Source organism: Camelus ferus, chromosome 3, assembly GCF_009834535.1.
Source record: "Camelus ferus isolate YT-003-E chromosome 3, BCGSAC_Cfer_1.0, whole genome shotgun sequence".
In the NCBI taxonomy this organism is placed as follows: domain Eukaryota; kingdom Metazoa; phylum Chordata; class Mammalia; order Artiodactyla; family Camelidae; genus Camelus; species Camelus ferus.
In genome coordinates, this window is record NC_045698.1 from 82,061,158 (window position 1) to 82,074,577 (window position 13,420).

General features: G+C 32.6%; 1 protein-coding gene across 5 annotated transcripts in view; it reads right to left on the reverse strand.

The window, feature by feature from the left end:
• Positions 1–13,420, reverse strand: part of DTWD2 (DTW domain containing 2) — a 150,305-nt gene that overhangs the window by 32,649 nt on the left and 104,236 nt on the right. The window contains exon 5 of one of the 5 annotated variants that reach the window (XM_032476558.1): positions 4,378–4,411. The exons of the other annotated variants lie outside the window; for them this stretch is intronic. Within the exon in view, the coding sequence (XP_032332449.1) occupies positions 4,378–4,411 (34 nt within the window). The remainder of the gene's footprint in view (positions 1–4,377; positions 4,412–13,420) is intronic. 5 annotated transcript variants of the gene reach the window in all.

Genomic DNA, 13,420 nt, shown 5'->3' on the forward strand with positions numbered 1-13,420 from the left:
GTAAGGATTTTTTAAATAGAATATTAGAATTGAATTTTTGAGCATAATATCAATAAGAAAATATAATCCTTTGATTTCCAGTGGGAAATTCAGGTAAGAAATTAATATTAATTTAAAAATCCAAATTAACAATAGGAAAAATATAGGGCTTATCTGTTTTTTAAAAGTGTTGATCTATTCCAGATGTTCTTCCAAAAAGAAGAAATCAGGGAAAACTTATTTGAAATGGCTGTTATTAGCAAACATTTCTCTGGTTTGAGTGGCCTGATGGGATGGTGGAAAGAATGAAGGCTTTAGATTCAGTTTTAGATCTTAGATTTGCCCCTTACTTAACTCCTAGGCTGTCTTTTGACTTAAATTTTGTGATAACAACATTGAATTTTCTAAAAGTTTCTCTGAGAATATGAAATACAGGGATGGACCTTAAAAAAGTTGATTCAAGGACCTATTAGAATGATTCACAAAGATTTCCAAATAATTTAACTCTTGTTCTGGATAACTGGCACTAAATTCAGTCATGTGCTTGGACCAGGTTTTGGTTGTCTGGGAAGGGTAAGGGGGATCAATTAAGACTGTGTTCACATCCAAGTATACAGATCTGTACTATCACAGTAAATACTGTTTAACGATGAGACAGATGGAGTACACACACCCACAAGAGATGGTTCCCTGCACATATCCAGATTAATACACTGCTCTAGCCTTCTGCATATAAAAGATTGGGCCCAAAGAGGGATGGCTGAACTTCTAAACATTTTAATGAGACTCTTACTTATTTGACATTATCATCTGCAGCTAGTACATACCCTGGCAAGAACTGTGAGGTCTCAGACTGTACCCGCTGGTCACTTTAGATATGTGAACTTTTTGTCTGTCTCACTTAATTATTGTTTGAGTACTTTATTAAGGTAAAATTAACATAATAAATTGCACATATTTAAAATATGCAATATGATAATATCAGCTTTGACATATGTATGTATATAGTTATGTATCTGTGAAACCATCATCACAACCAAGATAATGAACATAACCATCACCATCGGGAGCCTCTGTAATCTCTTCTCATCCCTTCCTCTTCCCCCACCCCGTACCAACCAGCCAAGCAATGATCTCCTTTATGATAGTATACATTAATGTGAATTTCCAAGAATTTTATATAAGTGGAATCTCACAGTATGTACTCATATTTATCTGGCTTCTTTCACTCAGCATATTTCAGATTCATCTGTGTTACAGTATGTTATCAGTAGCTCACTGCTTTTTACTGTTCCATTATATGGAACCATACTTTGCTTATTCATGCACCTGTGGATAGACATTTGGGCTGTTCCTAGCTTGGAGCTATTACGAATAGAGCTATGAACATTCATGCAGAAGTTTTTCTATGGACATGTTCACTTCTCTTGGGTAAATACTCAGGAGTGGGATGGCTAGATCATATGTTAGGCATATGTTTAATTTTTTTAAGAAACTGACAAACTATTGTCTAGAGTGACTGTATCACTTTACATTGCCACAAGGAGTGTATGATTGTTTCAGTTACTCTATAGTTTTGTCAATACATGGTGTGAACAGTATTTTTAATTTTAGCCATTCTAATAGGTGTGTAATAATATCTCACTATGGTTTTATTTGCATTTTTCTAATAACTAACTATGTTAAGCATCTGTTCATGTGCATATCTGCCATTCATCTATTCTTGGTAAAGCGTCCAAAGCTTTAGCTCATTTTTCAATAAGATGTTTGTTTTCTTACTGAGTTTTGAAAGTTCTTTATATATCCTGAATACAAGATTTTTCTCCAATTTATTCTTAGCAAATATTTTCTCTCGGTCTGTGGCTTTTCATTCTCTTAAGAGTGGCTTTTGAGGAGCAGAAGTTTTTCATTTTGATGAAAGTCCAAGACAATTTGCTCTTTTATAGATGGTACTTTGGATGAAATCTTAGACAAACCTAAGATAATAAGGAAAATTCCTCCCAGGGTTCTGGTGTTTCTCTCACAGTTACCTCCTCCATTAACAGGCTTCAAATAAAAATGAGCAAACAAAGAAAGGAAAAAAAAAAAAAAAGGAAGCCAGGACAGGATCCATAAAGCTGTTTCCAGAAAATTAAGGAGAAAAATGAACAGGAAAAACAAATGACAAAGGAGGAATAATTTAACATCAAGCAATAAATTACAGTACATCCATACATGGGATAAATGAATAAAGCTAAATGAATAAGGAAGCTTTTTACATACAGATACAGACAGGTCCTAAAATACACTGCTAAATGAATAAAGGCAAGGAGCAGAGCAGCTGATAGCTACCACATATCTAGGAAAGTGGGGATATATGTACACATCTGATTGCATATAAATAAAATAATCTGGAAAAATACACAAGAGTATTAATATATTGGTTACCTCTGGGAAGGAGAAATTGATACATGAGGTATACAGGTAAGAGAAAGACTTTTTACTGTATACTCCTTCATATCTTTTGAATTTTTAGCCATGTGAATATATTACTTTTTTCTTCTTCTTTAAAAAATATATACATATATATATATATATTTTAATGGAGGTACTGGGATTGAACCCAGAACCTCATGCATGCTAAGCATGCACTCTACCACTGAGCAAAATCCTCCCCCCAATATATTACTTATATAAAAAATTAAATTCCAAGAAAAGAATGATAACTATACTCTTTTCAACAATTATTTAATTATTGAGATGCAAGAAACTGATTAAGTCATTGCTTTCTGAGACTAAAATGTCTGTCTTAAAAAATACAACTTTTCAGGAAAGAACAAGAACTTTACTCAGCTTTCTATTGAAACTCAAGACCGTCTAACTTCAGAAATATATGCATTCTGTTACTATTTTGTAATATGATACAAAGTACAAACTACTAAGAAAAAGTAATTGAAGTAGACAATCACCAATTATCCAACAAAAGTAATTAAATGACATTATATACATTATCAATAAATAATACTTAGTAGGTACTCACTATAAGCTAGGAGCCATGCTAAACGTTTTACATATATTATCTCATTAAATGACATAACCATATACTAAGTAAATGCTATTATTATTTCTATTTTCCAAATGAAGAATCTAAGAGCAGAGGTAACCTGCCATGTCAAACAGCAAGCAAGTGGTGGAGCCAGGGAGTCTGACATCAGGGCCTGGGCTCATAAACACTACACCAGGAGGCCTGTCCTACACATTCCATTATACTAGGTACAGTAAAGTTCTAAGCAGACAGTCTTGTACACACACTGCAGTAATTCATATTTTATAAATGCTAAAGTTCTTAGATCTTGAATTAAGTTCTTTAAATTTCTATGTATCTTTAAAACTGGTGGGCTTTACTTTCTAGACAGAAGGCAAACCTTAGGATATAAATTGCAGCAAGTCACCCCAAAATATCAACTTCACAAATTTTGTGCCCCAATTACATGAATTTCTTTAATTCAGACATCAAATAAATGTATAGGCAGAAAGGGTTTTTTTAAAATGTATATAGTACATTATTAAGCGGGTGAAAAAACAGAACAAAAATATGTGGAGGGCTAATAAATGTAAAATTTCTGCAGGATGAAGTTCTTACATATTTATATAACAATTTTATCAATAATGAGATTTCATTAGTAACCTCTAGATGTAATAAAAGAGATTTTTTAATATGTCTTCTTTCTTTTAACTAAATTTGGCTAAATTTTTCCATTTGTATTCAGACTGTTTTCCAAATCTATAAAAAAAACTCTCCTGATCTCTTTAAAAAATTTATTTTCATTATTAGTATGGCAAGGTATTAGAAGGTCAAGTATTTTTTGGCCATCTGTTACAACTACATGATCCATATCATTCCATTAAACAGAGGCAGTTTTACCCACCATGCCTGTAATTGAGGCACATAATCATACCAGCTGCCAAACTATGCCAAGCATGCCTGCTATGCAAACAGCTCTTCTTACTCTGAATTAATTGTCTCCAATGGGCCAATTTAATGCAGTGCTTCTCATGCATTACCTGTGCCAACTGTGACAGCTGTTGCAAGAAAGTCTACAGTGCATCCACTGGCAGTCACAGCCTACCCTAAATTGCGCCTATGCAAAACATCTCTGAATAATGTACTCCTCTGAAAGAATGCAAGCAATCAGAGACTTAAACAGCATCAGTATCATAATATGGCTCACTAGAACACATACGAACACAAATTCATTTCACATTAGTAGATGCTTTCACACATTAAAGTACCCTCGTAAGACCCATTGGGTCAAGGCATTAATATTTAATAAATAAAATGCATTATAAACTTCATAACAGAGTCAGTGAAGTGACCAGGATAACGAAGAAATTACTAGTGACTGAATGAAGACCAACCTGCTCTTGTCTCAAATGTCTCAACCTCAAGAATCTAGAAAACACACACAAAATTTTATGCAAGACAATAAAATAATCTAGCTTAGTGCTATCTAATAAAAATATATTGCAACCTACATGTGTAATATTAAATTTTCTTACAGCCGCATTTTTAAAAGTAAAAAGAAAAAGGTGAAATTTATTTAATAATATATTTTATTTAACTAAAAAGATCCAAAATATTATTTTAACATGTAACTGCTATAAAAGTTATTAAAATGTCCTTGAAATTTATCGTACACTTTATATATATAAAACGTCTTAATTAGGAGGCTAATTTTAATTGTAAATTTTTCATCTGTATTTATATTTTTATCAAATAGAGTTTAAAAAGTAGTTCACATAAGTTGTTCCAAACACACTTCAAAGTTTTCCAATAACACATTCATGTAGCACATAAACACATTCCTTTGGTATATTCATATACATTGACAAAATTGCTTCAGCTTTTAAAAATCACTGCTTTAACTCAGAAACAAAAGCATATGTTTAAAAATTATGACTGTCTAGTGAGTAAATTCACTAAATCTTGTGTCAGCTCAGTTTTATTAATGTCAAATTCAGAGTGATACTGCATAAATTGAAAAGTAACTTAAAATTTAATGAAATCAACAAAGCATTCTTCATTTTTTAATTACAGTTTTCCTTTCCTTGAGCCTCAAACTTACCTACTTCATATAAACTATGACACTGGTGGAAAAAATTCAAATCACAATGCCATTTTTGTTTGTTTTTGGCTGTTGAACTTTGACACACAGTGACTTGGCATTAACAGTACAGAAAATTCCTTGTAAAACTCTTCTACTATGCCACTGCAAGCACTGGCAGAAAACACAAGATGATTAAATTCATTTTCTTCTATTTTTTTCAATAGTTCCACAAGCCAGTGATAATTCATTGCATTTGTATAAATACACAGAATTATTTTTAACAACTGTATCCATGACACTTTTTAGAGAGATTGCTTCAGAAAACCAAATATTTTCAATGCATATCACATGATGAAATGAAACAATAAAGAAAATATCACTTCTTACTTGAAAATTCCAATAAATTTGAATTTTTTACCTACTATGGTACACTATCCATAAGCTATCCATATGACAACTAATTTTTTCATATTTGGCTGAAATTCTTTGACAGATTGGAAAGATTCAAAATATATCTATGCCCTGAGTTCAGTTTTTTTAGGTTATAAATGCACAACCTTTCTTCCTACATTTGAACTTACCCAAAGTATTTTTTTACCAAAAGTATTAAGTAGACTGTCTCATTAATCATATGACTCATCTAAAGCTAAATAAAATTACCTGCAAGCTTTCAAATTTTCAATCAACTGATCTTTGATACTAAGGGAAAGGTCTTTTATCCTATGAGCAACTGTATGGTGGCTTAAGTTAAAATCTTACATTTTTTATAAAAAATATCTTTTTTTAGTATTTTTCTCATAATTTTCTAACACAATTTCCACAACAAAATCATTTTTTTTACCATCTCACTATCTAACAGTGACTTATATGTGATCATGTAAGTTTTTAAAAACCTTAGAAAACTATTAAAAACTTACTGTAAATAATAAGTAAATTTAACAAGGTCTCTGGAAAATAAGGCCAATACACAAAAATAAATTGTATTCCAATATATTACAACAAACAGAAGATTAAATCAAGGAAACACAGTATTATTATAATAGCATCAAAAAAGATGAAATATTTAGAGATAGATTTAACAAAATATGCACAAGACCTAAATACTGAAAGCCACAAATTTGCTAAAACAAATTAAGGAAGAAAAATTAATAGAAAGATATACCTTGTGCATGTTCATAGACTGGCAGACTCAATTTTGTTAAGATGTCAGTTCCCTCGACATTGATATAAAGATTTAATGCAATCCAAATCAAAATGACAGCAGGCATTTTGTTAGAAACAGACAAGAGGATTCTAAAACATACATAAAAATGCAAATGATTGAGAATTAGCTAAATCAGTTTTTAAAAAGAACAAAGCATGACCTCACAATACCAGACTTCAAGGTGACCTATAAAGAAAGCTACAATATTCAGTACAGTATGATAGGAAAACACAGATCAACAGAACTGAATATGGCATCCAGAAATTGACCCACTCATACATGTTCAATTGATTTTTTAAGATGCTAAAGTAATTCAATGAAAAAAATTATAATTTTTCAACAGATGGTGGATAGTCACATTAAAAAAATTTAAAAACCCTCAACCCTTACACCAAAACTAACTCAAAACTGACCATCATAAAAGCAAAACAATCTAGAAGAAAGCATAAAAAATTTTTTTGTGATTTGGAGGTAGGTAACAACTTCTTAGGGCATACAAAACATGAACCATAAAAGAAAAAAAATAAATTGAACTTTATCAAAATTATAAACTTCTGAGCTGTGAAAAATATTATTTAGAAAATGAAAAAGTAAACTACAAAATGGAAGAGAATATTAACACTGCATATATCTGACAATGTACTGATATCCAGAATATTCACAACTCAGTAATAAAAAGATAACCCAATAAGAGGAAGACACATAAATGGTCAGTCGCCAAACTAAACCCATAGTGAGGTGACATCAGTAATCCATTAAAGTGGCTAAAATGAAAAAGATAGGCTACACCAAATGTTACAGAGGATGCAAAGCAATTGGATCTCTATTACACTACTGGTGGGAATGTAAAATGATACATATTTAGAAAAAACTTTGAAAATTTCCTACAATGTAAAACAATACACTTAGCAGCAATTTCATTCCCAGGTATCTACCCAAGAGAAATGAAAATACGTGTTCGTACAAAAATCTGTATAAGAATTTTCACAGGAGTTTTATTTATAATACTTATGACTGGAAAGAATCCAAATATCTGTCGACAAGTAAATAGATAAACAACTACCCATACAATGAAGTACCACTGGGCAAAAAAAATGAATAAACTACTTATCCACATGCTAATATGGATGATTCTAAAGAGCATTTTACTAAGTAAAAGACATGAGACACAAAACAGAACATACCATATCATTCTATTTATGTAAAATTCCCAAAAGGGGGGTAGGAATTTAATCTACTGTGACAGAAATCATATCAGTGATTGTCTGGGACTGGGGTGAAGGATGGAAAAAGTGAGTGCAAAAACGACAAGGGGCCTTTAAGGTCTGATGGAAATGTCTTATTCCTTGATTGTTGTGATGGTTACATTAATATGTATTTGTTAAAAATCATCAACTGTACATTTTAAACAAATTCATTTTATTTCATATAAATTATACCTCAAAGTCAATTTTTAAAAACTACAAAGAGATACCATTTCTCACCTATCCAATTGACAAAAAAATTCTAAATCTTGACAACACATCTGTTGAGAAGGCTGTTGGGAAACAGGCACTCTGAGACTGATAGGTATGCAAAATGGTAGAAAATGGATGGAAGGGAATTTGATAGTATTTATGAAACTACGTAAGTATTTATCCTCTAATCTACCAATCCCACTTTGAGGAATTTACCCTGAAGAAGCACCTCCACAAATATGAAACAACATATATACAACATTATTTAATGCAGCATTATTTGTCAGCACTAATACTGGAAACAATCCAAATGACTTTCTATGGAAACTGGTTGAATAAACTTTAGTTCATCTACTTAAAGGATATTAGGAATACAGAAACTATGAAAAAAAAGAATAAGGAAGATCTCTACAAACTGATAATGGAGTGATTTCTAGGATAATGGTGTTAAGTTTAAAAACATGCAAAGGAATATGTCTAGTACGATATTTTTGTGTATAAAAAGTGGAAATGAGACATATATTTATGTATGTACCTGCTTGCTTCCTACAAAGTGCTATATTGAGAGAATAAACAAGAGGCTAGTCAAAGTGATTATCCATAGAGAAATGAGGAAGAAGAGATATGAAAAAGAGTGAGACTTCTCTGAGTATACTTTTTATATCGTTTTAATTTTTGTAGATGTGGTTAAGTTCTCTTGAGATCTTAGATGGGAAGACTATCCTGAAATATATTATATATATCCTGAATTATGAGTAAGCCCAATATAATCACATGAACCCCTAAAATCAGAGAAACTTTCTCAGCTGAGTCAGAGACATAAGACTGATGGAAAAAAAAAAAAGGATGCATGAGAAAGTCTCAACCCACTATCGCTGGCTCTGAAAATGAATGAAGAAGACCATAATCAAGGAATGTGGACAGCCTCCAGAAGCCAGGGACAGCCTTCAGCTGAGAGCCAGCAAAGATCAGGGATCTCAGATGTTCAAGCACAAGGAATGGAATCCTTCCAACAACCCAAACAAGCAGGAAACAGATTCTCCCCAAGGTCCTCCAGAAAGCAACACAGGAGAAAGAAACATAGTAGATCAGTAACTTAATTTTAGTCCAGGAACTGTACCACATTTCTAACCTTCAGAACTGTAAAATAATAAATTTGTGTTGTTGTAAGCCACTAAGTTCATGGTCGTTTGTTATGGCAGCAACAGAAAACTGATATAGGTTTCAAAAGTATATACTTCTTTACAGCCTACCACCAGTGCCTTTCTTCTAGTCTTCATCATTTATCACCTGGACTAGAAATGTTCGGTCTCCAATCCTACTCTCTTTTAATGCACTCTAGCACTCTGTCAGATGAGTGAGCTTTCTCAAATGCGAATTTGATTGGAAAAGGCCATTTCATTTTTCTACCCATTCTCACTTGGGATTCGATACAATCCCAGTCCAAACTCAGCAGATTTTTGCTAGAAAATAAAAAATAGATTCCAAAATGTATGCAGAAATGCAAAGGAAATCCAAAACAATTTTTATAAAACAGGAAAGAAAAGAATAGAGTTGGATGCCTTATACTACCTGATTTCAAGACTTATTACAAAGATACAATAATCAAGGCAGTATGGTGTTGATGTTAAAGATAGACACACACATAAATGGAACAGAGACAGACTCACCCATATGTGGTCAAGGCATTTTTTCAAAAAATGAATCAGAGAAATGACTCAACAGAGGAATGACAAATCTTACCCACAATGGTACTGAAACAACTAACACAGCCATATTTTTTAAAAATATAAATGTTACTCTTTCTTCACACCACACACAAAACTCAAATCATAAAAAAGCTCAAAATATATCACTCAAATAAAAATACATAACTTCTAAAAGAAAAAGTAGAAGAAAAACTTCATGACCTATGAGTAGAGGAAGATTGCTGAGTATACAAAGCACAAAAACAAAAACCATTTTTAAGAAAACGACTGATAAACTGGATTTGATTAAAATTAAAAGCTTCTGCTCTTCAAAATCAACACTAAGAAATGCAAAGGCAAAATAGAGATCAGGACAAAATATTTCCAATACATATGTCTGAGAAAGGACTACTCTGCAGAATATATTTAAAACTCCTGCAACTCAATAATAAAATAGTAATAAATAAATAGATAAAATAATAAAAAGTCCTCCCCCAAAATAGGAAAGGACACTTCACTCAATAAGAAATACGACCAACAAATAAAAACATGCAAACATGTTCAACCATCATTATCAGGAAAATGCAAATCAAACCCACAATGAGATACCACTACTCTGCCTTTAGATTAGCTGAAAACTGAAAACACTAACAAGTGTTGGCAAGAATGTGGAACAGCTGAAACTCTCACACAATACTGATGAGGAAGTAAAATGGTATAACCACTTTGGATAACTATTTGGCCACTTCTTATAAAGTTAAACAAAAGACACAGAAATTCGACTCATAGGTATTTACTGAAGAGAAATGAAAGCAGGCAACACAAAAGGCCTTGTAAAAGTTTGTTCAAAACAGCTTTATTCAGCCTTATTACTTCCTCAGAAACATACTATCAATCATCCTTTCTATGAAACACTTGACCTGTCCCTCTCAACTAATTCCTACTGGTTTTTAATTATACTTAAGTCTCTCCTATTTGAAACATATAATAATAAATAAAACACCCTCCACTAACCTCACAATTCCATCCAGTTTCTATCTCACTTCTTTTCTTCCCAAACTACTTAAGATAATTTTCTATGCTTACTGGATTAATTTCTTCACCTCTACTTGCCCCTTAAGCCTCACTGCCTGGTTTCTATCCCATCACTGCACTGTAACACTCTTACTAAAATAAACAAGGGTCATCATGTCACTAAAACGAATGGATACTTCTCAGTCCTCATCCTAATTGATCTCGCAGGAGCAATCAACTCTCTAACACTCTTCCTCCTTTGTTCCCAAGACACCAGACTCCCTTAGTTTTCCTTCTACTTATCTGGTTACACATTCTCTGTCTCCTTTGTGGTTTCAATCTTCTCCCCTGGTCATTAAATATTCAAGTTCCTCAAGGTCCAATCTTAAATACTCTTTTTTACTTTATATTCTCATTCGAGATAGTATCATCCACAGCCTGGTTTCACTTGCCACTTAACTGGAAATGACTCACGTATGTATACTTCAAGCTCTAACCACCCCCCATAAACTTCAGATTGGAAATTATTTCTTTAAAGAGATTCTGAATTTTCAACTTCGTTTTAATGGGAATAGTACAGAAGACATACTTGAAAACACCTAATTAATAGTTTAGGATTATGCTAAGGAAATAGTGTACCCTGATGGAAAAAAACCTGAAAGTCCTTACTACAGCTTCAATTTCAATATATGCTGATGAGTAAAAGGAAGAAAGTGGATATGTCTACACTGCTGCCCAAAGAGGATGAGCAACAGTAAAAATTACCGTGTCTTTAATGGCACTGAAATGGTAGTTAAATAGCTAAAAGCCCTCCAACTAGTGAGTGAGACAAGGTGAGAAGAGTCTGGTGGGTGTTACCACCATGATCCCATCTTTGGAACAAGATTCCAGTCAGCAGGTGGGGCTTTTGTGGTCCAATTTCTAAGAGCAAGAATGTTTTAATTCTTCCTAGATGGGGATTTAAGGCAGAGTTCAGTCCTACTGGGGGAAATGGAATGATAAATCAGAAGTCAAGGCTGAAATTCAGTCATCTAACTGAGCAATCTAAGTGCAGCAAAGCAGAAGGGAGGCTCACTGTGACCAAGTGTTCAGGGTTCATCTCAAGTACCCAAATATCGAGCTCCAAACATCAAATTTCCAAATCCTGACACAAGTGGAGTGCATAATGTTGTCCTACCTGCCTTGATCAAGATTAACAACAGCAACGCAAAACTCCAAACACCAGGACTATGGATGGTAGCATGGTGCCACTAAAACCGAACGGGTGCTCATGAGCACTGGGATTTGGAATGATTAGATCTCTATTCTCATTCAAGTTCTTCCAGAACTATATAACTAAAGCTACCCTGAGACGCAGGTTTCTCATCTGTGACATGGGATTTTTAATAATACTTCCTCAAATCCACAGGAAAATGCAGAAGAAAGAAAATGACCAAAATGCTAACTATGATTATTTATGGATGACAAGGTATCAGGAAATTTTTATTTTCCTCTTTGAAGGAAAATATTTCCTTCTATTCCTAAATTCCTAAAAATTTATTTCCTCTTTCCTGCTCAAAGCAGAAAAATTTCAAAATACAGATAAGCACAAGGAGGATAATAAAAAACCTCTTGTATCTCTGGTACCCAGAGATTTGAGATCCCTTCTAAGTCTATTATTCTAATTTACAGCAGACTGTTTTTATTTGAACCTAAACAACAGAAACAATATTACTGTAAATATATACTGGAGCAAGTTATGAAGAGAGAGAGCTTCTTAAAATGAGAGCCATGTAATATTCACAAATATGAAATATTATAATCCTTGACATATAGAGAATACCAAATTAACCACTACTATAAAACATTATGATTCAATTAAAAATAATACTTATTCAAACTATCTTACAATTTGCTCAAAGAATGAAATTAAATAATGCATGCTGAAATTATTTTCTAATGCTTAATAGTATCCAATAGAGATATCATTTACAGTTAATACCAAAAAATAAACATGATTTTTTAATGAAGTACAGTCAGTTTACAGTGTTGTTTTTATAAACATGATTGTTGAATACAAATAAATTAGAACTGAATAACATTCATTCATGAGTTCTGATGGAACTCAAATGTGAAGCTATCAAACTATGAGCTAAAATATATAAAAGTCACTGAGAAGATTCAAGAATTCTTCATCATATTCATTAAAAAAGAATCCAAGGGCTGTCAAGGAACTACAAACCAGTGAGTAAAGAAACATTGCTAATCACAGGTTCAAAATTTTTCCATATTAAGAATCATTTCTAGTCATAAAAAGTGATAATATTTTCTGCAAAGGGAATTCATGCCTCCATAGTTCTTCTGGAGAAAAAAAGTTACAATGCATCTCAGCCTATCATTTGCATACAGGTCATATTTTTCATTTTCAAATGAAAAAGTGAATATGGAAATGTTTAAGATAAAAACAACTAGAATAGTCACTCTCTAAAGAGGATATAATAAAAACATTCTCTTCTTAGAAATACAAGGCAAGAGAAGATGTTACTCATTAATAAAATCACATAGGGTATGGATAACACGAACACAATTATTTAGCTAAACAAAAAGAAATTCCTTAACGTGTAAAGGCAAGGCAGTTGGGGAAAATAAAAGGAACTAATAATCACATATTACAAAATATGTGATAATAAAAGGAATTCAGAACTCCAATTATTTCTGCTAAGAATAAAAATATAAGTATTTCAGAAGTATAAGATAAGTAAGTGAATTATCTGTCTATTCAGGGTAGGTTGATTTCTTAATTGGCATTTCAGGGCTCTAATACAGAAGACACCACACGGATGCATTCCAGTCAACAGTCCCAGCTGAGCACAGCCTTCCATCCATTGCTGCCAAAGTGCCAGATATAAGGATAAAGCTCTTGGATCCGCCAGTCCAGACCAACTATTAGATGAACACCACTAAGTGACCTCTATCAACAAGTCAAACTGAATTATTGACCAACAAAATTGT